The sequence below is a fragment of the Anser anser genome (assembly GCF_964211835.1).
Source record: "Anser anser genome assembly, chromosome: 1".
NCBI lineage: Eukaryota > Metazoa > Chordata > Aves > Anseriformes > Anatidae > Anser > Anser anser.
Window position 1 is genome coordinate 55,696,611 of NC_139720.1, and position 24,518 is coordinate 55,721,128.

Here is a 24,518-nt window from a genome sequence, read left to right on the forward strand (position 1 = left end):
TCAGGGACACCGGGAGGGGGTCTTCCAGTCTGTTTTCTAGGAAGGTCTGCTCATTCTCACCTTCGTGCAGGAGGATAGCGGAGGGAAGCCACAGAAAAGCAGCCTGGCAGGTCTGGTGGATCCCTATGTTGCTGCTCTCAGCCCCACGCAGGGCTCAACAGAGCAGCCCAGTGGCTGGAGGCAGCACTGGTCCCTCTGCTTCCATCGTCGGGGAGAAGCAGCTCGTAGAGGACTCCTTCCTGGTGGCCTCGGTGATGTGAGGCATCGAGGGTAGGCCAGGTAAAGCCTATTCTTCTGCTCCCAGCTCACCTCTGCTACACAGCAAAGCCCCCAGGGAGAGGTCCATCAGATCAAAAGCACAGCCATGAGGGATACTGGTCAGCCACCATCCATTTAGGGAAAAGGGCCAGGAGCTATTTTCAGCAGCAACAGCAGGGAAAAAAAACACCCTGCTCTCCAAGCTTCACCATTCAAGATCCCAAGAAAAGTCCAAAGTCAAGGGAGTGCCCAAACGCAGGCTGCTGGGCTGTTAGGAACCAGTTAGCTACCGGATTCCCTCCTATTTCCTGGTGTACCAGCCTGGGAGCCCACAGCCTCCAAACCCATCTGCTGGTCCCGACAGCTGGCAAGGACAGAGAGAATGAGGAAGAGAGCACATGAAGGATTAACCCCTAGGAGCACCCTAGAAAAAAGGAGGGAACTCCAGGGTAAGTTCTTGCTGTGCATCTGTGTGTATGCACCTGTAAATAACTCAGCCTAGCTGTGGCCCGAGGGCTCAACAGCAATGCTCCGAGTTTGAATTTGGTACAACAGAGCTCTGAAAAGTGATTTGGGGTCTGGGTATCCATCTAATTAGGCAACCGGAGTTAGCAGACACATTAGATCTTGGGTCTGGCTCTGCTTGGTCATTCAAGAGGTGATTAGAGGCTCATTAAACAAGTACCATTCCTCTGGATATCAAATTAGAGATGGCAGACACAAAACGGACAGACAGATGCATACAAAGGGGACCAATTAAGACGACAGGCAGTCTTCAGAGAGCTCTTCGGATGTCGTTCTGTTTTGGAGGGCTGTTCTCTAAGTCATTTTGGCTTAAACAACAACAGAAAAAAAAAAAAAAAAAGACATTCAACACGTGGGATTATCCTAGCACCAGTAAGCTGCATCTGGTTCTGCCACACGAGCTAACACAGCAGTAACTGACACTGAGGGTGTTTGTTCATCTCAACAGCTGATCTTTCAAGCAAGACATGAGAAGCTTGGTGACCAGCAACAGCTGTTAAAGAGGTTTAATAAAGGGAAGGATTTGGCTCCTTTATGAGGGGCTTCAAATGCAGTCTTACACCCAGATACCCAGGCCATTCTCATCTTGGTGGGACTACAGGCGAAGAAAGGAGGCCATGTCCAGCCTACGCTCACACTTTATTATATACAGAGACACGGTGAGTGTAAGAACATCAACACGGGACGTGGACAGTCAGGGAGGCCCGAATAAACTGTCCCCCGCCCCCTTGGTGCAAACAGTCAGCATAATTTATACAAATAATACAATATTCGAACAATAAATAAGTCTGATAATTAAGATCAATAAATAAAAAAAAAACGTAGAAAGACGAAGCAGCAAGGAATGATTCGGGGGCTGCGACACATTCACAGCAGTGACAATACCAACGACATCTCACCTGCACAGCAGCAGCTGGAGCACAGACACCCCCCTGTCAGCCCTTTTCTCTCACCACACCATGGCAAAATCCACTGAGAGGGGGGAAGAAGGGGAGAGTCGTACAGTTCACTCCTGCTGTGCTTTTGAGGTCTAGTAGCCCTCTCTCCTTCACAAGCCCCTTTGGAAAAGGGTGCTTGAAAACAACGTACAACCACAGACCCACTGTGCGCAGTCACAGCTTGTCTGAGTTGCTTGGCACAAAAAAAAAAAAAAAAGGGACAAGGACAGTCTCTCTTCCCTTTCTACAGTCCTTCAGACAGACACTGGCACAGTTATTAACCGAGTCAGGGCAGGAGGTGGTAGGGGAAACATATCTAAGGAACAGGGGAAGAGAAGAGATGAGGCGAGGTGATGCTCTCTTCCGCTCGTGGGAGGCAGAGATGCTCTCATCCATCGCTCCAGCACGCTCCTCGCTCCTTCCACACGCCCTGGCACCGCTGGAGGCTGGGCAGGTGAGAACACCAGCTACTCCCCTGGCAAGGAGGGGGTTACCACAAGGGCTGCAGGGATGCAGCTCAAAAGTCGAGAGTTACGCGAGTGGAGGGACAGCAGTAAAAGGCCGCCACTGGTTATCTAAGAGAAAAATAAGACAGCTGTTCCCTAACCCCTGCAGTGGGAGAGGCCGTACAGAAACACTGATTTGACCCCAGGTCAGCCTCAAGGCCTCCAGCTCTCTCCCAGAGATGCTGGCACATGAGGGAGAGGACTCTGTCCATCACGGACAGCTCTCAGCAGAAAGGAGGCAACTTGAGCCCCGCCCCTCCCTCCTTCTGCCCCCAGAGAAGGGTACCGGAATGTGAAGAAACGGGGAACTGAGGGAATACGGCGGTGAGAGAGAAATGGGAACAGATGGAGATCTGGGATGGGGAACCCGACCCCTCTGCCCTCGCGTGTAAAGACTGCTACTCATCCAGGCCCGGTATCAAGTCTGCAATGCTGTCCACGTAGTAATGGGGCACCATATCCTTGGCGGCGGCACTGTCGCTGGCCATGTAGGCCTGCGCCTCTTCGAGGCGGGAGACACCCGTCAGGGTGAGGATGGTGGAGAGCCCGCAGTTCTTGCCGAAGAGGATATCCGTCTCCAGGCGGTCCCCCACCATGAGGGTGCGGGACGGGTCGACGCCGAAGCGCTCCATGATGCACTCGAACATGTAGGTGTTGGGCTTGCCCACCACCAGCGCCTTGCGGCCCGAGGCCGTTTCCACCGCAGCTGTGAGACTGCCAGTCCCTGGGGGAAGAGAAAGACACAGCGGAAAGCGGCTCAGCACCGGGAGGGACACGCGGGACGGCAGCCAAAGCCAGCACCCCGACCCTCCGGAGGCTCACCGGGCGTCCGCCGGCCGTCGCTGAGCGGGTGCCAGGGGTCGGGGTCGGTGGCCACCAGCAGGCAGCGGGGGTCTCGCAGGTAGCCGCAGGCCTGCGCCAGCTTGCCGAAGGTGAAGTCCTCGTCGTAGCCCACCAGCACGGCCCGCACCGCCTCGCCCCCCGGCTCCCCCTCGCCCGCCAGGCGCAGGCCGGCGGCCCGCACCTCGCCGCGCAGCCCCTCGCCGCCCAGCACGAAGACGAGGCCGCCGCCATCTCCTCCTCCTCCTCCTCCTCCTCCATCTCCTCCGAGGCGCTGCCGCAGGAAGAGCGCGGAGCACAGCGCCGAGCTGAAGACGTGCTCGGCCCGCACCCCGCGGAAGCCCAGGCGGCTGAAGCGCAGCTCCAGCTCGGCCACCGAGCGGCGGCTGTTGTTGCTGACGAAGAGGGCGGCCTTGCCGCAGCGCTGCAGCCGCTCCAGCAGCTCCGGGGCGCCGGGCACGGCCCGCTCGCCCGCCCACAGCACGCCGTCGCAGTCGAAGAGCAGCCCCTGCGCCGGGCCCAGCACCTCCCGCAGCCCCGCGCCGCTCAGCCGCCGGCAGCTCGCCATGCCGCCACCGCCGCCGCTCCGCCGCCCCGCCCGACTGGCGGCCGCGCCGCCCGCTCGGCTGCCCCGAAGGGCGGGCGGGGGGCGGGACAAAGGCCGGGCGCGGAGGGGGATTGGCTGAGGCGTCTCCCCCCCGCCCGGCATGGCCGCTCGCCCCCTGCTGGCGGCGCGGCCGCCAGTACCCCGCGGCGCTGGCCCGCGGGCGCCATCTTGCCCCCCCGGATATAGTTGCAACATATCCATACCCATATCCATATCCGTATCTATATCCATACCCATACTCATATCCATATCCATTATCCATACCCATATCCATACCCATATCCATATCCATGTCCATACCCATACCCATATCCATGTCCATACCCATACCCATATCCATACCCATATCCATACCCATATTCATATCCATATCCATTATCCATACCCATATCCATATCCATACCCATTCCCACATCCATATCCATACCCATACACATATCCATGCACATATCCATATCCATATCCGTATCCATGTCCATACCCATATCCATACCCATATCCATGCCCATACCAATACCCATATCCATACCCATTCCCATATCCATACCCATATACATATCCATACCCATATCCATATCCATATCAATACCCATATCCATATCTGTATCCATATCCATACCCATATCCATACCCATATCCATATCCATACCCATTCCCACATCCATATCCATACCCATACACATATCCATATCCGTATCCATGTCCATACCCATATCCGTACCCATATCCATACCCATACCAATACCCATATCCATACCCATTCCCCTATCCATATCCATATCCATACCCATATCCATTATCCATACCAATATCCATATCTGTATCCATATCCATACCCATACCCATATCCATAATCCATACCCATATCTACATTCATACCCATATCCATATCCATACCAATACCCATATCCGTATCCATATCTATACCCATATCCATAATCCATACCCATATCCATACCCATATCCATAACAATACCCATACCCATATCCATATCTGTATCTATGCCCATACCCAAATCCATATCCATAATCCATACCCATATCCACATCCATACCCATTATCCACACCCATATCCATACCCATATCCATAATCCATACCCATATCCATATCCTTTATCCATACCAATACCCATATCCATACCCATACCCATATCCATACCCATATCCATACCCATACCCATATCCATATGCCCCCCACTCTTTAAATCTACTTCCAATAGATACATCCATGTGCGTGTGTGCAGTCGTTCTTTTGCTTCTTTTTAAATAAAAACCTCTCACTGGGAAACCAACCGCTTGCCTTTTCCTCTTCCCAGTCCCAGCTTTGAGGCGAAATGTTGGCGGAATGGTGGCGGCGTGCCCGCCAACAGCCGCTGCCGGGCCTGTCCCTCCGCCCTCCGGGCCTGTGGCACAGCGCTCTGCCCACTGAGGCATCTCCCACCCGCAGGCAAAATGGCGCAGGGCCTCCCCTTCCTTCTCCCCTTCCCCCCAGGAGGAAGGCTCTTGGCGGTGGATGAGGAGGGGGATGCAGGCAAAGGCTCACGGCCGCTGGGAGCTGATGGTAGCCCCACACCTCGCTCAGTCATTCTCCGCCATCAGCGATGCCACCAGTGGGGCTATGTCCCCCCGCTGGCCCCTCATCCGCAGCCCAATCTGGGGTGGCGGTGGTGGCCTTGGCGGAGGGAGGCCCCGGGGACGTCAGGGACTCACGGCTGTGGCGCGGTGCTGGCTGTGGTGGCAGCGGTGGTGGGACGGAGGGAGCACCCATCCGTCGCGGCCGGGCTTTGGGGCTGGTGGCATGCTCAGGGGCCGTGCTCCGGGGCTGGGCCACGGGTGGTGGCACTGTAGGTCGGGCTGGAGCCGGGCGCTTGGCTGGAAAGAAAGCAGAGGGTCATGGTGCTGGCTGTGGGTCTCAGGTGGACTGATGGACAAGCTGACCCTTGCCCAGCTCCCATACTGGAGTCTTGAGATGAAGGGTCAAAGCACATGCAGTTTTTTGGGGGTCTTTTCCCACCCTCTTCCGTCACAGGGGGGCATTAGGTTTGAACTGGGGATGCTCCCCCCTCAGAGGACCAGTCACGTCCATCCCACAGTCCCACCATGGCTTGGGTGGGGTTGGAACTAGATGATCTTTAAGGTCCTTTCCAACCCAAACCATTCCATGATTACAAAACGAGGGGCTGGATCTTGGCCACGCTGCCCATCCTGAAGCCCTTCCCCTCCCACGTGGTGGCCCTAGCACCCGGTCTTGCAGGACGTGGTGAGATGAAGGCAAATTGGACAAGGTAGCGTTGGTGGGGTTGTCTGCCCTGTGGGCATCTCCCAGGCATTGTGCCTGCATGGTCTAACCTTTGCGGGTGGAGTCGTTGGCTGGTATCGGAGCTGGCGGCACTGTGGCTTCGGGGGACGGTCTGGCCACCTCTGGGGAAAGCTGCTGGGTGCTCACCTCAGGGTCCCTCGTGCTGGGGGAGAAGGGGACAATCAGGCTCTGGCTGTCCTGTTGACGGCAGGAGCCAGCTCCTCTGCGGGGCATGGTGGTGGTCCTGGCCACCTCGTGAGGATACGGCCCATGGGGTGGGGTGGGATGGAGGTGAGGAGCCCCCTGCTCCTGCCAGACTTACACTTCTTCATCCGGGAGAGCCGGGGAGCTGGCTACGGGGGATTTGGGGGATGGCTCTTCTACAGGAGTGTCCTTGCTGAGTCTGACATCCGCAGGCGGCGTAAACATCCCTGAGACGTTGAAATCTACATCTGGGTGGGGAGAAAGGCCAGGAAATGATTGTTGTGCCCGTGCTAGACACAGAACATCCACGGCAGGAAACTGGAGCTGCCCAGGACATTCTTCACCCATCCCTCTGCAGTTCGTGGTTGCAGCGGGACCTGGTGCTTTTCTTCTGTGCCCTTCACCTTGTGTCACCACCCCCTGAGGACAGGAAGGCAGAGTGAAGCCCTACCTCCGGGGAAGAGGGTGTCCGCGTTCTGGATGAGGGCTTCCACGATGCCCACCACCTGAATGGAGGAGACCGAGGCCAAGTCCAGCTGCACAGGGTCTCTGAGAGACAGAAGTGGGGGAGGCATCAGGGAAGGACTTTTGGGAATTAACCCATTTTATGCTCATTCGGCAGGGGTAGGGCCCCAAAAGGGCTTTGTCCCTCCCCTGGAAAGCTGGCATCCCACCCAGCCAGACCTCACCCTGTGCTCTGCTGTGGCCACAGCAGGTTGGGGCCCAGCACGATGGCGATGTTGCTGGGGGTCATTTTATTCACCTCCTGGTGCTCGGCCAGCTTGGCTAGAAACTTGATCAGATACCTGTGGGGTGAAAGGAGAGGGTGAGGGGGCCGTGAGTGTGCATTTGGGAAGTGAATGGCTGCCCCTGGTGGTTGCATGGGGTCAAAGAAGCCACAAAACACCTCAAATTGTTGTAGCTGTCCTGGGGCAGGCGGCTGCAGGTGTCTCGCAGGCTCTGTACACGGCTGTCAACATCCTTTAAGCTGCAAGAGAGAGAAAAGGGAGGGAAGGAGACCTCAGCCAGCTTCATAGGACAAAGATGGACACGGCACGTGAGGGAGAAGGGCTGATGGGGGGCATCGTCCCAACTTCTTGCTGCATCTCCTCCACCACTCCTGCCTGCCCTAAAATGAGGAGCCAAACAGCTGCTGGGCTTGAGCTTCAGAGCTGTCTGAATTTCTTGTGAGCACCAGACAGGCGGCAGCTGGACCGCACGCTGTGGTTGTGTCTCCCCGTGAGACAAACGAGGCCGAGCATCCTTGCTCTGAGTGCCGGAGGAGGCAAAGCGGGGTAACCGCGGGCTTTTTTAGCCCCATGGGGTTTTTCCCCCTCGCCGACCCACCTGGCCACTTTGACCCACTCGTCGTAGAGCTCGAAGGTCATCAGAGGCTGGGGCAGCTCCCGCAGGTAGGACTTCAGCGCTCCTGCAGGGGAGCAGCAGGGGTGATGGAGGTGAGAGGATGGCAGCGCCTTCCCGACCCCATTCCCCTGCCCCATGTCACCGTCACCCACCGGCCACAGCGTGGGGGTCTGAGTAAAACTCCTCCAGGGCATTGGAGCCGCTGGCCAAGCTGCTCTTCAGCTTCCTCAGCACCGAGGCGCCCGCCGCCAGCCGGAAGAGTCCCTGGGGATGGAGTGAAGGGATGAGGGAGGGCTGTGTTTTTTGGGGAAGGGGGCACGGGGTGACGAGCGCTGCCAACCTCCTCCCTCATGCCGGAGGCCAGCAGCATCATGACGCAGGCCTCGATGGGCAGCGCGATCTCCCGGCCCAAGCTCCTGAGGTGGGTCTCCAGGGGCACGCCGTAGTACCTGGCCACCGGGGTGTCCGCAGCAAAGGAGGGCTCTGGAGGAGAGAGGGGGATGAAGGGAGGGAAGGAGCATCCCGGTGGCATCCAGCCTCGGTGGCATCTCGCTCCCAGCTGGGGACGGCTTGGTGGAGGCAGCGTCCTCACCCGGCCTCAAGCTGCCGTGCCGGCCCAAGGTGGGAGGCAGCAGCAGGCACGGGGAGGAAAAAACATCTTTTCCAGCCTCGCTGGCCGTGCTCGCAGCCCTCCCCAGGCTGCCTGGAGAGCAAGCAGGTACCTGTCTGTCTGTGGCTCTCCTTCAGCTCCGCCAGAGCCGAGTCCAGAGACCCCAGGGACTGCCGGTGGTACTGGGCTTGGATTTCCAGCAGCTGCCAAAGAGGGGACAGACGGCTAGCACTCAGGAACCCCCCGGGCTTTTTTACCCCAGGAGATGTCCACACACTAAGTAGGACTTGCAAAGACGGGACTTACTCTGATGAAGTAGCTGGCGTAGCTGTCCTCTTTGGTGGAGAAGTGGTAGAGGTCAGCCATGTACTCGTCCTGGGAAGGGAGACAGCGAGAAGAGTGACCCTCTGCCTCCTGCCTGGTCTTGGGGCATCTCCCTGTTTCTGCTCCCGGAGCTGCTGGAGAGGAGCAGGTCTCCAGCCCTGGAGCTGCCCCTCGGAGGAGAGCCAGTGACATTCTCACCTTGCACTGCTCCACCTTCCTCTTCACCTCCTCCTCCTCTTCCTTCAGGATCTCCAGTTTGTTGGCAGAAGAAGCCCCCGGGACGGTTCCAGCGCCAGCGCTGTTACTGGAGCCCTTGGCAGCTTGGTTCAGCCTTTGGGGTGGGAGAGGAGACGCAACGCCCAGCTCATCAAAGAGGAAACAGCATAGGGCAAATGTGAAGAAGGGGCATGAGGACGAGGAGGAGGACAGGGAGGCACTCTGGGTGGTTTCTCTAGGCCAGCACTGCTCACTGCCCTCACCCAGAGGATGCCGCTGCTGAACCCAACAAGAGCCGGAGCGGGGTGATCAGTGCCAGGACATTTTGCTTCCCTCTGCAATGGCACTGCCCTTCTCTCCGGTGTGATCAGGCCAGCGGCTCAGCCCAGAGCAGGGTGCACCCATGGACAGGGTTGTCTGTGTTGTACGGTGCTGGGGACAAGCTGGTGCCTCTTTGACTTCACCCCGGCCCTGGGAAATTCTCTCCCCACACTAGCAGAGGCCAGACCTCTCCCCCTTACCCCAACCCAGCTGTCCCCCCACGGCCACAGCGTGCCCCGTACCGGCTCTTGATGGCGTTCCAGTCGGAGATCAGCTTCTGGAGGGTCTTCTTGCGCTTCAGGATGATGGGCAGCTCCTCCTGGGAGAGAGGGGCCGGAGTGAGCGGCAGAGGTTTGGGGACGGGACAGCAGAGCAGGGGCTGGCCAGGGCTACCTCGCTGAGCTTGTTGAGGGGCTGCAGGATGTCGCGCTCCACAGCGATCTCAAACTCGGCCAGGATTTTGGCCAGCGAGCTCTGGATGCAGCAGCCCATCTCCAGGGCTTTCCTGCACGGGGGAGAGAGGCGAAACAACCGCAGGCTGGAGACAAGTCAGCCTCTAACCCAATGCCCCCCACCATGCCCCTACCCAGCCCCACTGATGCTGCTGTTTTCCATGCTCTCGGGACGGGGTTTTACAGCTTGGCTTGGCTGTGGGAACCCCAGAGCCAAAACACTGCCCCAGACAGGGTTTTGCCATCTTTCTCCCACCAGCACTTACCCGAGGCTGGATTCCGTGTCCAGTTCCTTGAAGCTCTCAGCCATCGTCATGGACAGAGCCATCAAAGGCAGCTTCTTCTGCACAGAGCCAAAGTTTGGGGAAAAGAGATGAGATGGTGTGTGGCAGACATGCACCGGTCCCCTACACCTTCCTCTGGTCCAGCTCCCCATTGGCTTCAGGGCCCGAGGAAGGACCCTTTGGAGGTAGCACTCACCACTCTCTTGTCCATCTCGGAGCCGCAGTGCCCCTGCAGACAAGCCTGGAGCCGCTTAGACACGCTGTGCGCCGCTCGCTTGGCCGGCTCGATCCTCTGCTCGATCTGGGGGCGGAAAGGTGGCACCGGTGAGCCAGCTGAGATCAGCCAGCGCTGTGCCGAAGCCGCCGTGCCGGCCCTGGGGCTGCCGTGGGGCAGGCAGGAGCGTCCCGGCCCCGTGACTTGGAGGTGCCGGCGGGGAGAGTCGCAAGATGGGACGGGGCACGTCCCCACGCGTGGCCACAAGCCGACACACGCCCGCCGAGCCGGCCCACGCCTCACCTGCAGCAAATCTTCCGTCAGGAGTTCGGTCGCTTCTTGGGCTCTGTGGAGGAAGGGGAAGAAGCCATTAGCAGATGGGGTGGCCTCCTCGGGGAGGCAGGTCCTTGTGCATCTCACCCGCCTCTCTTTGAGCTCCGGGGAGTGGGAGGTGCTGGCTACTGCCTGGACCGTCCTACATGAGGCAGAGTGAGCCCAGGAGAAGGGAGCACCAGGAGCAGAAGGCTCAAAACGCCCCGATGGGACAGGGCCATGGCACCGATGGGAAGTTTTGGGGGTAAAACTTTCTCCCCCAACTGCTTCTTCCTCAAAGGTGAACCCAAGGCAGCTTCTGCTGGAGCCCCGGGGGTGCCTCTGTGGAGCAGGTAGCGGAGAGCTTTGGTGCCGCCAGAACTGAAGCGAGACTGAACTTTGTGGCCAAAGCGGGGACCTAACCCAACGGCAGCCCTCGGGGTGCCGAAATGAAAGCAGCTCTCTGGTTGGTTTTGCAAGCAAGCGTTCAGAGCGAATCGGGCAAAGGAAGCTGCTGGTTTGCAGCAAATTCAGATCAAAAACCCAGTGCAAAACCCAAGAGCCACTATGGCTGCAAGACCTCCGTGGCTTGTCGCAGAGGGGAACCCTCGCTTGGAGGACCCGTCCCCTCACTATTCCCTGGGAACTGCCTCATCCCCCTGCCCGGCCAGTCCACATTTCTCTTTTCAGCCTTTGCAAGAAGCGACGCGGGACGAGCCCGTGGAGCCGCAGGAAACGGGGGCGGCTGGCTCAAAATCACGTGAGACCGCGGCCCACGGCGGGGAGGCTCTGCAGCAGGGCGAAAAGCTCACCGGGGGACTGCACGAGCTGCTGGAGACCTGCTGCCCATCCGGCCCTACGTGAAACGGAGGCGCTGCCAGCGTGGGGACGGGGCATCTCCCCTCCGGGGAGGGGAGGTGGGAGAGGAGAACCAGCTCCCTGCTGGGAAATGCAAGAAGAGCAACAGGCGAGCGGGCTGCAGGAGCTGCGGCAGCTCTGCTGGGGTGGTTTGAAGGACCCCGAGGATCTGGCTGGTCCCCCACAGCCTCCCCATTGCAGGGAACCCAGGTGGCGGTGTGCGGAGGTGGCTGTAGGAAAGAGGGAGCTGAGGGGGCTGGGAAGGGAGGGCCCAGCCCTGTAATTTCAGTTCTGGGTTTTGCAAGGGAAGAGCTTTGGAAAGCCAAAGAGAAAAATAAGGAAGCAGCGGAGGTGGGACCAGGCTGTAGGAATTCGTGTGAAGCTGTAAGTCCTCCACGGGTTCTCCAAGAATCCCCAGTCCTCTCCTTGAAGGACATGCTGGGATGATCAGATGCAGGGCATCGTGCTCAGCACGGAGGGCAGCTCCCAGCTCCTGTCACCCTCCTGATCACCGCACAGCCCAGGGCATGTGGCTGGAGAATCCCTGCCCACGGCGCTCACGTCCTGGGGAAGCCAACCCCGTGCCCAGGTGGGTGCAGGAGAGGCAGTGGGGCCTGGGGAGCCCATCCGTGGTGAGCAGCCCCAAGCAGCTGTCCCACTGCCCCTTGTCTTACACCGAAGATGCTCTAAGCCCAAGCTCACCCCGCACTTTTTCCCTCCTCTTTGCCCACCGGGGAGCCCAGTCCGGCCTGGGGCTCACCCTCCAGGACCTGCGTCCTGCCCCCTCCCAGCCCACCGGCACGGGGAGCGGAGAAGTCCTTACCGGCTGGTGGCGTTGGGATGGGACAGCTGCTGCCGCATCCGATTGAACTGCCTCTTCATCATCTTGAGGGACGGGACGAGGCCGGGAGAGCCCTTCCACTCGGCTGTGCCTGCTCAGCACCCCTCGGTCACGCTTGGCATGGGACGCCCGCAGCCCCTCGGCTCCCCGGGGCCACCGCGCCTCGTGCTGTTGCCCAAGCACCTCTCTCCCTCCTTGCTCCTTCCTCCTTCCCTCGTTCCCCCTTTTGCTGTTTGCCGGCTTGTCCCCTCCCTCGTCCCTCCCTGGGGATGCCCTGCCTGCTTTCTCTTCCCCTCCCTTGGGCTCCTTCTCCCTCTCCCTCTCTTTCGCTGAGCTTCCTTCCTCCTCCTCCGGCCGCCCCTCGCTGCGGATCAGGTAAGAGCAGTTCGGAGCTCCTGCTCCGCTCTGTGTTCCTGTCACCACCCCACAAGTATAAATAACTTAAGCCCAGCCTTAAAGGGGAAATATTGTTACAGCAAACACGTAACAAGGCAGGACAAGCATAAGCTGCTGCAGAGCCCGAGCGAAGGGCCCACGCTCTTTCCTGCTTTCTGTCTTGGCTGGCGCCTTTTCCCCACACCCTACCTGGTCACCCAAATTTTGGGCACCTCTCCACGGACAGCAAAGCCTCCCCTGTGCCCCTCACCGTGCTTTCCCTCCCTCCTGAGCCACCGCAGAGCTGCGGCGAAGGGCTGGTGCCTTCTGCCCTGCAGAGGCCCCCTTCCTCCTCGCACAGTCGCACGGGGACCACAACCTCCCCGTTCCCATGCTCGGGTGTTGCAGAGCTGCACCGGGGCCCTGCTCCTGCCAGGGCGCAACTTCTTCTCTAAAACCACCCCACCCAGCGCTTTTGCTCCTGCTCGGTGAGATGCAAACGTCGCTTATCTGCAGCTACCTGCAGCTGGGACTTTCCTCCCCCTGCGCTGAGGTGGAGCGGAGCCTGCTGCTGGCCGAGCTGGCGAGGGAACTAGCAGCCGAGCCCAGACGGGAAGCGGTCAGCTCGTGGGCAGGGGCAGCCAGCAGCAAGGGGGAAAAGAGGCTGAAAGGGCCCCCCCACCTGTGCCCTGAAGCCTCGGTAGCTGCCGGGCTCTGTTCCTCCTTGCTGGAGGGCGAGCTGGCGGCAGGCAGCTGCTGGCACCTCTATTTTCAGGGTGGGGAGAGCAGGGAAGGGTTGGCGAACCCTGCCTGAACACCAGGCTGGATCTAAACCTGCAGCCAAGCAGCCAGCCGTACCTGATCCCCCTGCCACGAGCCCTAGGGGGGGGGCTCCTGCCTCGCATCACGCTCACCGACAGCAGGCGAGGGCTTGGAGGACTCAGAGCAAATACGCAGAAAAGCCCCCCGAGCCCCCCCGGGCCGGTGGGCCAAGCTGCGGCCTCTTTCCTCCCAACATCGGGCAGGCGGCTGCCGCTTCCCAGAGCAAATCCCCCTCCAGCGACCCCCTGCCCTGCAAGAAAACTGCCCCGCGGGGCCGTTTCCGACCGGGGAAGGAGGAGGAAGTGCTGCTGCGGGCGGCCACGAAGCCACCAGCCCGCAAAAACAGGCGAGCGGGGCGCAGGGGGCTGGGGGCATGGCCCCTGCCCACCGCCTGCTCCCCGAGAGAAGGAAGCAGCGCCCAGCTCGCGGCGTGGAAGTGACTTGGTCTCGAACAGGAATTGAGAGCAGCTCGGGGACTTCCAGCATTCCCCTTGCCCCCTTCATAGGGCAGGGGAAGCGTTGCAGCGAGGGCTTGGGCAAGCAGGGGCAGGATGCGAGGTGGAAACTACCCCTGGCAGGGTGGAAACAGCTCCTCGGAGCCGTCAGGGCGGAGTTGAAACCCCACTCCTTGGGTGAAGAGGCGCAGACTCAGGAAAGAACTCTTTATTTCCCATAAATACAGCAGATTCTTCGCGCCGGGCGTTTTTAATTTTTTTTTTTTTCCGTCTGTTTTCTTCCATTTACAGAATTTGCACTGAAAATATATACAAGTCTGTTCTCGAACCAAACAAGATCTGCAAAGAAAAAAAAAAACCCATACAAAACCCTGAAGAGACCAGAAAGGGAAGTAAGACACAGCAGAACCCCAGCACAAAGACCTCGCTTCCCCCTCTCCTCTGCCACTCGCTGCCCCCAGCTCCCAGCCCTCAAGCAGAGAGCACAAAGCCTCCCAGCTCCTCTCCACCTTGTGCGTGTTTCCTTCTACCTCCAGCAAGCTGAGCAGGACCACAGCTTGCCCCCAAGATCCAGCCTGGTTAAAAACAGCCTAGGGAAGGGAAGCAGCTCCTATGTGAGGATGGGGATTGCCAGGGCCGTGCCACCCCCCGGTCTCCTCCCCGCCTGCAGATCCCTGCTCTCGTGTCACAGTGATGGGGCGGCCGGGCGAGCCCCCTCCCCGCTGCGGGGAGAGAAAACCGGGGGGTAAAGGTGCACAGGGCACAGCAGCACCCCGTTTTCTCCCCCAACCCCCAGCGTGGCGCTGGGCTCCCAGTGCAGAGCTTACTGGTGCCCCCTGGTGATGCGCTGGGCTCCGGCCTGCCCCCAGCCTGTCATTTCCCCTGCTGCAAGGGGAAATCGGAGCTGGAAGAAATCACCCCACCTCCTCGTCCGTCTCTTCCAGCCCAGCCAGGGGAGCGGAGAGAATTTGTGGCTTCCCCTCCCTGCCCAGCAGAAGGCTGGGCCCCCCACAGAAGGCCCCCTTTGAACATGCCCCTGGCAGGGCTGGCACGCAGGACGAAGAGGCGTGATGGTGCAGCCGCAGTCCCAACTGCCTGCTGCGGCACATGGAGCACAGAGGAAGGCTGCACGCCTCCTCCCTGCAGGGTTTCAGCGCCCAGAAGCCAAGGACTCAGAGGTGAAGGGGATGGTGAGGCACGAGGCAAGCCCTTCCCACTGCCCACCTCCCACCGACAGCTCTGCCTGCCCCTGGAAGGAGAGCGGGAGTGGAAAACCTCCCCCTGACCCCCCAAAACAAGGGTGGGTGCCCGCGCTGTGGTGCTGGAGAGACACCCAAGTCCCCCTTCAGCCTCGTTCTGCACCAGCTCCAGGGTGATCCCACCAGAAAGGGGGGTCCAGCTCCCAGGAGAGGGCAAGGGGGAAGCCCCGAGAACTCAGCATGTGCTAACGCAAGGGAGCAGTGCAGAGCACGAAGCAGCTGAAGGGCTGGGAAGGGCGGGGGGAAAGGATCTTCCTTCGCTACACCTTGCCCCAGGCTGAGGCTCTTAAAGCTCCCCCCTCCGCACTCCCCGCTGCACCTAGAGGGGAAAAGCAAGGTTAGAAGAGAAGCTGGACAAACTGGAGAGGGAGAAATGCCTTCAGAAGAGCAGGGAAGGCAACCGTTCACCCGCAAGAAGCTCGACTGCGCTCCTGGTCCTGCGGGATGAACATCTCCTGGTGTCTCTGCTCTCACCCTGGAGGCAGGCTCCCTCTGGCCCCTGCCCGGCCGTCTGGAGCAGAGCGTGAGCAGCAGCCCCCCACCCACCCTCCCCGTCTCCTCAGGCTGCCCCAGCCCCCCGGGGCTGTTTTCCCAAGGACTCCGCAATGTAGTGCCTGCAACGTGCGGCCCTAGAGGTTTCCCCAGGACTCCGGAGGGGGGAACTGGTCCACATCCCCCATTTCATTGTAGGTTTGCTCTCCCATGGTGAAGGTCAGCTTGTATCGTAGCCTCACTTTCTCCTGGAGATGGGGGAGAAAGGGTAAGCAGTCAGAAGAAGGGAAGAAGGGGTTTTGTCTAGGCAACGAGATCAGCCTGCTCATGCCCCAGGGGCGGCGTTGTTACCTTCTGTGGGTTAGCGAGCAGCAGGACTTGTGTGATGGCACTGGGATGGACAATGGGGTTGAAGGCCGGCAGCTCCGTGCCCGAGGGAGGCTGTAGCTTCACCTTCATCACCTGGGGAGAGAGGAGAGCATCCCACGTTCCTGAGAGGGACGTGGCAGCCTGTCTAGCCAAAGAGCCTCCCTGCTAATCTGAAGGCAACATGGTTTGTTCTCAGCCCACGGAGCTCTTCTTTCCACCCACCCTGCCCTTCCTGTGAAGGGAGAATCCCACGGGAAGAGTCTGGGGACACGAGCCCTGGTACCTGCCTTACCTTGGGGACAGCAGACTGAAAGACAATGTTTCGGATGGGCTGCGGGGCCGTGCTAAGCATAGAAATCACCACCACCAGCACGTCAGGCCTCTCGGGCAGGGCGTCCTTCGCGAAGTGGAAGAGGACACGAAAACCATGCTGGTCGTACACCGTCACAGGGAGGATGCTGCCTGCGGGAGAGGCAGGGACAGGCAGCAGTCAGCCAGGAGGGAATCGGCCTGCAGCAACCCTCCCCACCAGCCACACCGCACACGAGCAGATACAGCTCCTCTTCAGCCCCCCAGAAGCCCAACAGGCAAGCTTCCCTTCCACGCGTGCGCCCCCTTCACACCCTGTCCGGTCGTCTCTTCCCTGACCTGCCTGGTTCCCTTCCAAACGGCCCACTTCCCCCCCTCCTTCACAAGCTCGCCCCGCTCCTTCACCCCGGCTCACTGGGTTTGATCGACTCCAGAGGCACAGTGATGTTGGCCAGCGAGATCTCCTGGGGCAGCGTGGCGGCAGGAGGCCGTGCTGGGCCAGGAGCGCTTCCCGGCGGCGTGGTAGCAGCTTTTGGAAGCGCAGCAGGGGCAGGCACCTCCGAGGTCAGGGGCAGCGGGGGGTTAGGAGAAGCGCTCTGCAGCACGGGCAGAGCGCTGGGGTTGGGGGCTGCGGTGCCGGAGCTGCTCCGGTTCTGGAGATCCCTCAGGGTGAGCCGGGGGGGTGGCTGCTTCTCCCTGTGGGGCGAACGAGACGGAGAGAGGAGCGAAGAGGGCACTGAAACGTCTGCGTCCAGAAGCCCAGGGTGGGGAGAGCTGCGAGACCGCCCTGACCCTGCTTACCATCGCACTTGTTGGGACTCCGGAGGCAAAGACTGTTGCAGCAGAGTCTTGCCCAGGAGGTCCAAGTCATCCAGGCCACTCGTGCAAGCCGAAGGTTTGGGGGAGGACGTGCCAGCATCTGCTTTGACTGGCGGTGCTGCCACAGCGGGGGCGATGTTGAGCTCGCTGCTATCTGATGACTGTGGGAAGAGCGCACAGGAGAGCCCCCCAAGCCCGGGCAGGGTTGTACGTCAGCATCGACCACGAGATCTGGGACGTTTCCTTACCTACCCCATCTCTTTCTCCACCACCCTCCCCACCTGCTTCCACGGCTCCCAGCACGTTACCTGGAAGCTGTTCCAGCCACTGCTGTCACCGGCCTGGGCAGGATGCGGTGCTGGATCGTTCAGGCCTGCCAGAGAGGAAAAAAAGTCATGGAGCCAAGCTACCAAGTGGGTGAGGGCACTAAACGGGGCCTGAAATAAGGCACCTGCAACCGAGGTCCCTCCGGTCAGGCAAGACACAGAAGCAGTAGGGCAGAGCCACCAATACAGCCTCCACCTTGGCCTCCATCCGTGTTCGGGAAGGAGCAGGGAGGATGGTGGTGGTTTCTGTGCCCTGAGATCCCACTGCAAATGGTAGAGAAGTGGCTACTGCTGGGCTGACACACCCCACCTTCACCTGCACCTGGGAGACCACGTTGCCTACTTCAAGCTGTTGTAGTCAAAGCACCTATCCTAGGAAACAACCATTTTGTTGGGGAAAAAAAGGACTCTAGAGCCTTCTAGGATGGGTACCTCACAAGACTCCCATGTGAACAGTTCTGGAAGTCCCCATGTGTCTACTGTCAACTTGTGACATCAGCTGCGAAGAGGAAACACGAGGAGCTGGGGGCGACCCACCCTCGTGGTGCCATCTGCTGATGGCCATTGCATCACTCTGGATTTACCTGCCAGGTCAGTTTACCCGGAGCAAATCAGAGGGTACATCCCTGTGGGTTCTCTCTGCCTTGGCCGGAAAACAGGACGGGACTTAAGTTCAGAATCACAGCAGGGTCTTTCCTGCCACCTCCCTCACACTAAGTGAGGGACACCTCTTGGTCTTTCACAATTCACGCTTCTGCCACAAGAAGCACCATCCGCTCAGACTCTCCGGGGTCAAGGACATAGAAGAGAGCTTTTGCTCCGGCCTCCTCACCTAAAGACATGAGTTCATCATCCAACAGTGAGACAGAGCCAGCCTGGTCAGGCACAGGGACCGCCGAGCCACCTGAGAGGGTGGGCATGGCTGGGTAGGAAGGGCCTGTTGCTGGGAGGTCCAGTCCTGACAGATCCAGAAGTGCTGAGGTGCTGCCTGAAGAGAAAAGAAAAACAAAGTGAGAGGCAAAAACCTTATCTCAATCCTCAGATTGTGCTGAGAGCCAGTTTCCATCCTTCCTCGCACTTTGGAGAGGGAAGTTCCCATCTGCTCTCCCTTCCAACTCCCCCTCTTCACGCATCAGTCATCTCTACAAGCTATTTCTTCATCCCAGTCCAACTCTGAACTCCTGCAGGTTTCACCTGTCCACTTCTTTCAATCTTCTTGTACACCAGAGGAAACCAGCAACAGGGTCTTTGTGCTTGACCTTCCTATCCCCCGTTCCCCAGGTCTGCTCACCTCGAAGGGGACCAGCCATCATCTCCCCGTTGATCTCTTCCCCCCGCACAAGCTGCTTGTAGAGATTGATCACCTGTGTCAGGTTGTCGTTGGCTTGCAGGATCTCCGCTGAAATGGGACAGATAGGAAAAAAGTTTTAAAATAGTAAAGGAACAGTAAGAAAGAAAGAAAGAAAGAAATAGTAACATAGTAAAGAGGGGGTGACTTTTATACCCCACTCAGCCTACGCCTTCAAAGCAATTCCCCGGGACATGACAGCATAGAGCATTTTTGCCACTGTTGCTTCAAACCTTCTTGAAATATGTTGATACCTCAGAAAGAGGAGTACAACCCTCATTCCTACAACAGTGGAAGAAACCTGTAACACTGCCGACTGGTGCCATCTGCCCCCGCTTAGTGCCAAGCCATCTGCTAACTAACCTACAGCCAAGCCACCCCGACATAGCAGCTGCTGAGAGATCCCACATCACAGGTAGCCCAGGCACAAGACTCCTGAGAAAAGAAGGAGACAAAGTGAGAAAGCCAAAGCAAGACGCTTACCCAAAGCTTCGTCATTGTCTTCTGTGTCACTGGCGAGCCGGAAAAGCATGGGCCTCATGCGCTCGCAGCGCTGATACAGCTCCTGGGGGAGAGGAAAAAGGGGCACTGAGGTGAGCAGTGGGATGCTCGGCTGTGGTGCAAAACAGGCAGGAGGAACTCGGGAGGATAACGGTCGCTCATCCCTGCTAAGCCCAAGCCTCTCCTCACCTTCATTAGGTCCTCGTTGCTCTCCGTCGTCTCCCCCTTGCTGTAGTTTGTCACCATCTCTGTCAGCAGCTTCACGTTGTTGTTCACCTCCTCGATGGCATTCACCCTCTTGGAGATCTTCTCCATGCGCTTCTGGTCCTGGGGGGGAAGCAGGTCCTTGCTTGTCAGCGCATCAACTCCCAGGACTCGATCACAGCAACGCTGCCCCAAAAACAGTCTCCACTCCCGTGGAAAACCCCAGACCGTCTCTGCAGCGGCACTTGCCAGACAGGGCTGGAAATGCCACAGACCTTGTGCTGCAGCAGGGTTTGTGCCACAGAAACCACTCGGAGTCACTCCTCCAAGTAAAGGACGGCAGAAGTCACACAAGAACTCTTTGGCACTGCTGCTGCAGAACTTTTTGCAGCTGCTCTGTACATTTGCCTAAGGACAGAGACCCTCTGCTCCCGTGGCACCCAGCTATCACCACAGAGGCCGTGACTCCCTGCCCTCCTCCTCCCCAGCCGCACCTCCTGAACCATCTCCTTGATGAGCTTGTTGGCAGCCCGGAGGTCCTCGGGATGGGAACTTTTCAGGAGGCGAGCCAGTATCTGCAAGAGAGAAGCACCTCTGAGCCCAAGCCGAGGGGCTGGCAGCCGGAATCACTCCTGCAGCGCTGCAGCTGGTGGAGACACCCAGCCCCAATCCCAGGTCTGGCAGAGGCAGCAGACAGCACGCAGGCTCTAGTGTCAGAAGAAGTCTTGATTAAAGTGTTCAACAACTGCCTTTTGTAGCTGGACCTTGAATTCAGCTCATGTCTTTTAGTTACAAGGCCTTATATTTCTTCACTTTAATCTCCACGCTAAAGCATAACCCCTCCAAAATTGTCTAATCTTCTTAAGTACATTTCCTAGGTTAATACAAGTTCCCAGAGATGAAGTCACTGACCCGAGATCCTTTTGTCATACATCTTATGACAATTTACTATACCAGCATATTTTTGCAAAACTATTGACCCTGTGCTTTCAAATGTTGGAGACTGCTGCTTTAAATGTGCAGTCGTAGAGGACCTTCAATTTTTGGCATCCCAAAACACGATTCAACTAAAACAAGTTTTGTGAAATTGTTTTTTTTTTTAAAAAAAAAACAAACCTATAAATGCATTTTGACATGATTAATATTCAGTGCAAAAATTAAGTTGGGATAATGGAACTGTTTTTAAGATGTCTGAACCTGTAAATCCTAAGTGGAATAATTTTCAGAATCAGGTAAATTTTTTTATATGCTTGTTCTTAACACGCACGTATATTCGCTCGATGATGGAATGTACTTCAGCATTCTTACAGAAAATTCATTACAACCTTTTTTGGCTGCATCATTGTTCTTCATGAGCTGTGAAATTTCTATTTCATCCTTCTGATATAAACAGTAATACCAAACTTCCTTGGAATTATCTGTGCTGGGTGTACTTTGTTTTCCCTTAAGTGGTAACTTTTGGGTATTGTTTCATAGCAGGGCATGGTTCATGACAGTGATGCCAGAACTTTTTTGCTGTTGGATAACTGAGCACTGATTAAATCTGGATCAATTTCACATGTTATTTGTCTATTTAGTTTAAATGCATGATATGCTGTAAGTTTTTATGCTAGTTTCAAAAACACGGTCAGTGTCTGTACTGAGACAGCAAAAAACGTACCACAACTGAGTTAAGTCAAAACTGTTTGAACAAAGTTGAATTGGCAGACTGAATTTATATACCGTAACGCATCAGAGCTTGGTTTGCAGTCAAAACCATCATTTTTGAGTCATAAAGACAGATTTGACTTTTGACCTTTGAAAACCCAGCTACAATAGCTCGAGGGCCAGCAGAGACCAGGGAGAGAAGTGTAACTGGTCCTCCTTTCTCCTTTGTGGTTCTGGCTGTGTAACTGATGTCTTTCCCTGAAGAGCCCCTGCGTTCAAAGCCTGCCTCTGCCTGCCTGCCGAGCACAATGGAGAGCCTGGAGCACAGCGACGCCAGCGCCGGGACAGGCAGAAAGCCTGGTTTAACACGGGGAATCGCCACAGGATTGTAACGGGCTCTTACTCAGACCTCTTCACATGCCCCTTCTGCAGCTGTAATTGGTAAAGAGGGAGACCAACCTTTTTCTCTCACGCTCTGTGGTCAGTGAACAGCCCTGCAGGACACACACAAGTCCCCATTTGTGACACACGGAGACAGAATATATCCCCTGCAGCAAGCTGACGACCCACCTCTGCTGATGAACTAGACCCAGACCCTTGACTCTTACTGGGTCTCCAGCCCCGGGGTCCAGGAGACCCAGCAGCAGTGAGGACGACGCTCTCTGTCCCTCTCCTCGCACAGACCCCTTACCTTTGATTTCTCTTCATCGTCAAAGATGATGTTCTTGGGACGAGGAGGAGGTGGCGGAAAAGGAGCATCGTCAGGCAGTTTGGGGTCACATTTCACAATACCTGCAGCAGAGACCAACGGAGATGTCGGGAGGCCTCACCCTCTGGAGACACACTGCCACCTAGGGCGATTCTTCCCTAACAGCCCATCATTCCCAGCTGGAACGGAGGGGTTTTGGGTCTGCTCCTGCCAGCTCTGATCCTGAGCTGTGGTTTTTACGCCAGAACTGCTGCCCCAACACCCCCAACACCATCCCATCTTTGACAAATCCAGCACTCGTGCTGCCAAAGCGCTCATATCCTTTCAGCACCGACCCATTCCAGCGTGCCATCTCCTGTGGGGCGATAACCCCTCCAACCCATCTAGCACCTCAGACCACCAGCAATCCCCCTCTGCCCAGCCAGGAGCCCCACAGGGCTCCCATTCCTTTGCCGATTCCTGCTGCAGAGCCAGACAGACCGATGGTCGTGCTGAGTCTGGGCACAGATACAGCCTGTTTGGGATTCTGCCTGGACAAACAGGGAGAAAGAGCAAGACTTCCATCCCCCTTCCAGACCCCTGCCTCTCACCTTGTTTCTTCAGCATCTGGTAGGCCTCCAAGATCTTCACCTCGTGAGGCAGCCCCAGCGTCCAGCTGTACATCAGCTCCAGGATCTTGGACTTCACTTTTTCTGGTGTCCGGCTGCCGAGATACTAGAGGAAGACAGAAGCAGCAGCTTGAAGCTGATCCGAGCTGTTACAAGCCTGGCCTGTTCCCCTCCTCCCCTCCCCCAGAAGAAGTGAGACAGTTCCCAACGGCGCAAGGACAAAGAGGAAGCAGGCAGGAACGCTCACGAGGCCCTTGCAACACGTCCTCTTGGTTTCCACCACTGGAGGTGGGAGAAATGCTGCAGCAGCAGCCCCTCGGCAACACCCAGGGGCTGGTGGGAATGCTCAGGCAGGTGTTTGTCACCTTGTGAGGGAAAGAGTGCTACCAGGCGGTGGCATGCTCACTGTTTTTACCACCGTGGGCACAGTGAACGTGCCTCCAAAGGCCATTGGCTTAGTACAGACGACATCCTCCAGAGCAGGCTAGCAAGAAGGCCGTGGGATCTATCCGTTACTGTCCCTGGCCGTTCACCGTCACAGATCACAAGCTGTGACTGACAGCCTCAGGTTTTCCCCAGTTATATTTAGTCTGCGTTCCCTTAACTCCGTGCTTGCTGGCGACGTGAGCTGCCTGCCCTGGCTGAAGGAGGGAACAGGCCCGGCTGGTGCAGCAGCAGCAGAGGAGCAGGTAAGGAGCTGGTGCTTCACACAGACTCGCCAGAGCACCGCTGACCAGGCCTGGGCTTGCCCTCAGAGCGTCTCAACCAGGCTGGGACACCCTGGAGAGATGGGGTCACAGTGTCAGAGCCGAGGGAGGCTCCTGAGCACAAGACAAAGCCCGGCAGAAACGCAGTGAAAGCGTGCTCCAGGCTCACAGACGAGCTCAGAAGCCTCACAAGCGCTAGTTGCGACAGCTCTGGCTGGCCCCCAGCCTCCTGTAATAAGAATCAGCCAGGAGTAGGTGAAAGCTCACCGGGAACATGGACTAAATGTTTCCCAGCATCACCCTGTTTCCCCCACATCCCAGTGGATGTCTGGCCCACCGCTTCTTCCCAAAGCCCTCCTTCCCGCCGGACCGGGGTTCCCTCCAGCAGGATCCCGCGGGACCCACCTTGGGTGACACCACCTTGATGAGCTCGTTGAGGAAGCGGAACTTGCCCACCTCATCGTGGAAGCGCTTGCCGCAGCTCTTCATGCAGGACTCCAGCACCTGGGGAGAGGGCCGGGTCAGCTGGCTCAGGATTCGGCTGCCCCTCACCAGGCACGGGGCCCGGGGCTTCCCTTACAGCGCCTCGCGAGGACACCTGCCTTCCCTCCATCATATCACCCTCCCAAAGGGGGGGGAGAAGGATTTTGAATTTGGGGTCAAGTCTTTGCAAAGGTGGCTCACTGGACCATGGAACTGGACATCCCTAGTGCACCGGAGCCATCCGGGGGTGGAGTGAGAGCTCACAGACACTGCTTCACAGCTCCTCCACTCCTGCATTGCCATCTTCAGCCCCTCTCCCACCCCAGGGCTCTCTGAACACAGCTTCCCAGACACCCAAAGCTTCCCTCGCTCCTCAGGCACAACCGGAGGAACCCCACGCCCCAGCCCTCTTCCAGCCCCGCCGCCCCTTACCGTGAGGGCCTGGATGGCTTCCCATTCCTGCGGGGACTGGATCTTGTGCGCCAGCAGCCGGGTGGCGAGCGGAGGGCTGGACGGCGCCGAGAGGGAACGAGAAACCCCGCTGGTTATCGCCGATAAACCCGCCCGCGGGCTTCTCTTTGAAAGCCCACCCGGGTCACAGGACTGAGGCGCGGATAAAACCCCAGACCACCGCGAAACCCCGCCGGACCCCCGATAAAACCCCAGGCCGCCCCCCAAACCCCGCCGCCCCCCCGTTATTACCGAGCCGGCTCCCCGCCGGGTGCCTCGGGGCCGCACCACCGAGGAGGCCGGCAGGGAACCCGTTGCCCACCCCCCGGGGGCCTCACTCACCCCTCCAGCTCCTTGTTGAGCTGCTCGCAGAAGGCGCCGATGCCGTCCCAGTCCAGGTCCCGGTTCAGCGGGCTGGTGGCCTTGTCTGCGGGCGGCACAAGGGCGGCCTCAGCCCCCGGACGGGCCGAGCAGAGCCCCCCCAGCCCCGTCCCCGCCCCCGGTACTCACTGATGCGAGCCTCCAGCGTCTCGGGCTCCATGCCGGGACCCGCCCCCCCCCGGCCGCCCCCGGCTCCGGCCCCAGCCCCGCCGCCGCCGCCTCAGCGGGGCCCCGCCGCGCCGCCCGCCCGCCGCCGCCGGGCCATAGAGAGGGCGGGGA

The 24,518-nt window shown here is 58.4% G+C and overlaps 3 protein-coding genes across 4 annotated transcripts; all 3 read right to left on the reverse strand.

Moving 5' to 3' along the window:
* Nucleotides 1-1,403: 1,403 nt before the first annotated feature.
* PDXP (pyridoxal phosphatase) lies at nucleotides 1,404-3,712 on the reverse strand. Its single transcript, XM_083814901.1, has 2 exons — nucleotides 3,050-3,712; nucleotides 1,404-2,951 (listed from the first exon to the last, which is right to left on the reverse strand). The coding sequence occupies exons 1-2, from the start codon at nucleotides 3,633-3,635 to the stop codon at nucleotides 2,626-2,628; spliced, it is 912 nt and encodes a 303-aa protein (XP_083671027.1). The 5' UTR covers nucleotides 3,636-3,712; the 3' UTR covers nucleotides 1,404-2,625.
* A 1,194-nt stretch (nucleotides 3,713-4,906) lies between these two features.
* On the reverse strand, nucleotides 4,907-13,667 carry SH3BP1 (SH3 domain binding protein 1). 2 transcript variants are annotated; one of them, XM_083814873.1, is made up of 18 exons: nucleotides 11,958-13,667; nucleotides 10,268-10,310; nucleotides 9,947-10,051; nucleotides 9,733-9,809; nucleotides 9,408-9,519; nucleotides 9,257-9,333; nucleotides 8,676-8,808; nucleotides 8,460-8,528; nucleotides 8,266-8,356; nucleotides 7,884-8,026; nucleotides 7,696-7,807; nucleotides 7,526-7,607; nucleotides 7,086-7,166; nucleotides 6,868-6,984; nucleotides 6,630-6,727; nucleotides 6,297-6,426; nucleotides 6,025-6,137; nucleotides 4,907-5,547 (listed from the first exon to the last, which is right to left on the reverse strand). In XM_083814873.1, exons 1-18 carry the CDS (start codon nucleotides 12,017-12,019, stop codon nucleotides 5,258-5,260), a joined length of 1,935 nt encoding a protein of 644 aa, XP_083670999.1. In that variant the 5' UTR covers nucleotides 12,020-13,667; the 3' UTR covers nucleotides 4,907-5,257. The 2 variants fall into 2 exon arrangements, with proteins under 2 accessions (XP_083670999.1, XP_083671000.1); XM_083814874.1 differs by lacking the exon at nucleotides 11,958-13,667 and adding an exon at nucleotides 10,385-11,940.
* A 153-nt stretch (nucleotides 13,668-13,820) lies between these two features.
* Nucleotides 13,821-24,518, reverse strand: GGA1 (golgi associated, gamma adaptin ear containing, ARF binding protein 1). The gene is made up of 17 exons (XM_083814859.1): nucleotides 24,369-24,518; nucleotides 24,201-24,285; nucleotides 23,841-23,916; nucleotides 23,331-23,429; nucleotides 22,201-22,324; nucleotides 21,593-21,693; nucleotides 19,749-19,829; nucleotides 19,240-19,377; nucleotides 19,033-19,114; nucleotides 18,493-18,600; nucleotides 18,034-18,189; nucleotides 17,184-17,248; nucleotides 16,858-17,036; nucleotides 16,472-16,752; nucleotides 16,040-16,209; nucleotides 15,730-15,840; nucleotides 13,821-15,626 (listed from the first exon to the last, which is right to left on the reverse strand). The coding sequence occupies exons 1-17, from the start codon at nucleotides 24,397-24,399 to the stop codon at nucleotides 15,516-15,518; spliced, it is 1,998 nt and encodes a 665-aa protein (XP_083670985.1). The 5' UTR covers nucleotides 24,400-24,518; the 3' UTR covers nucleotides 13,821-15,515.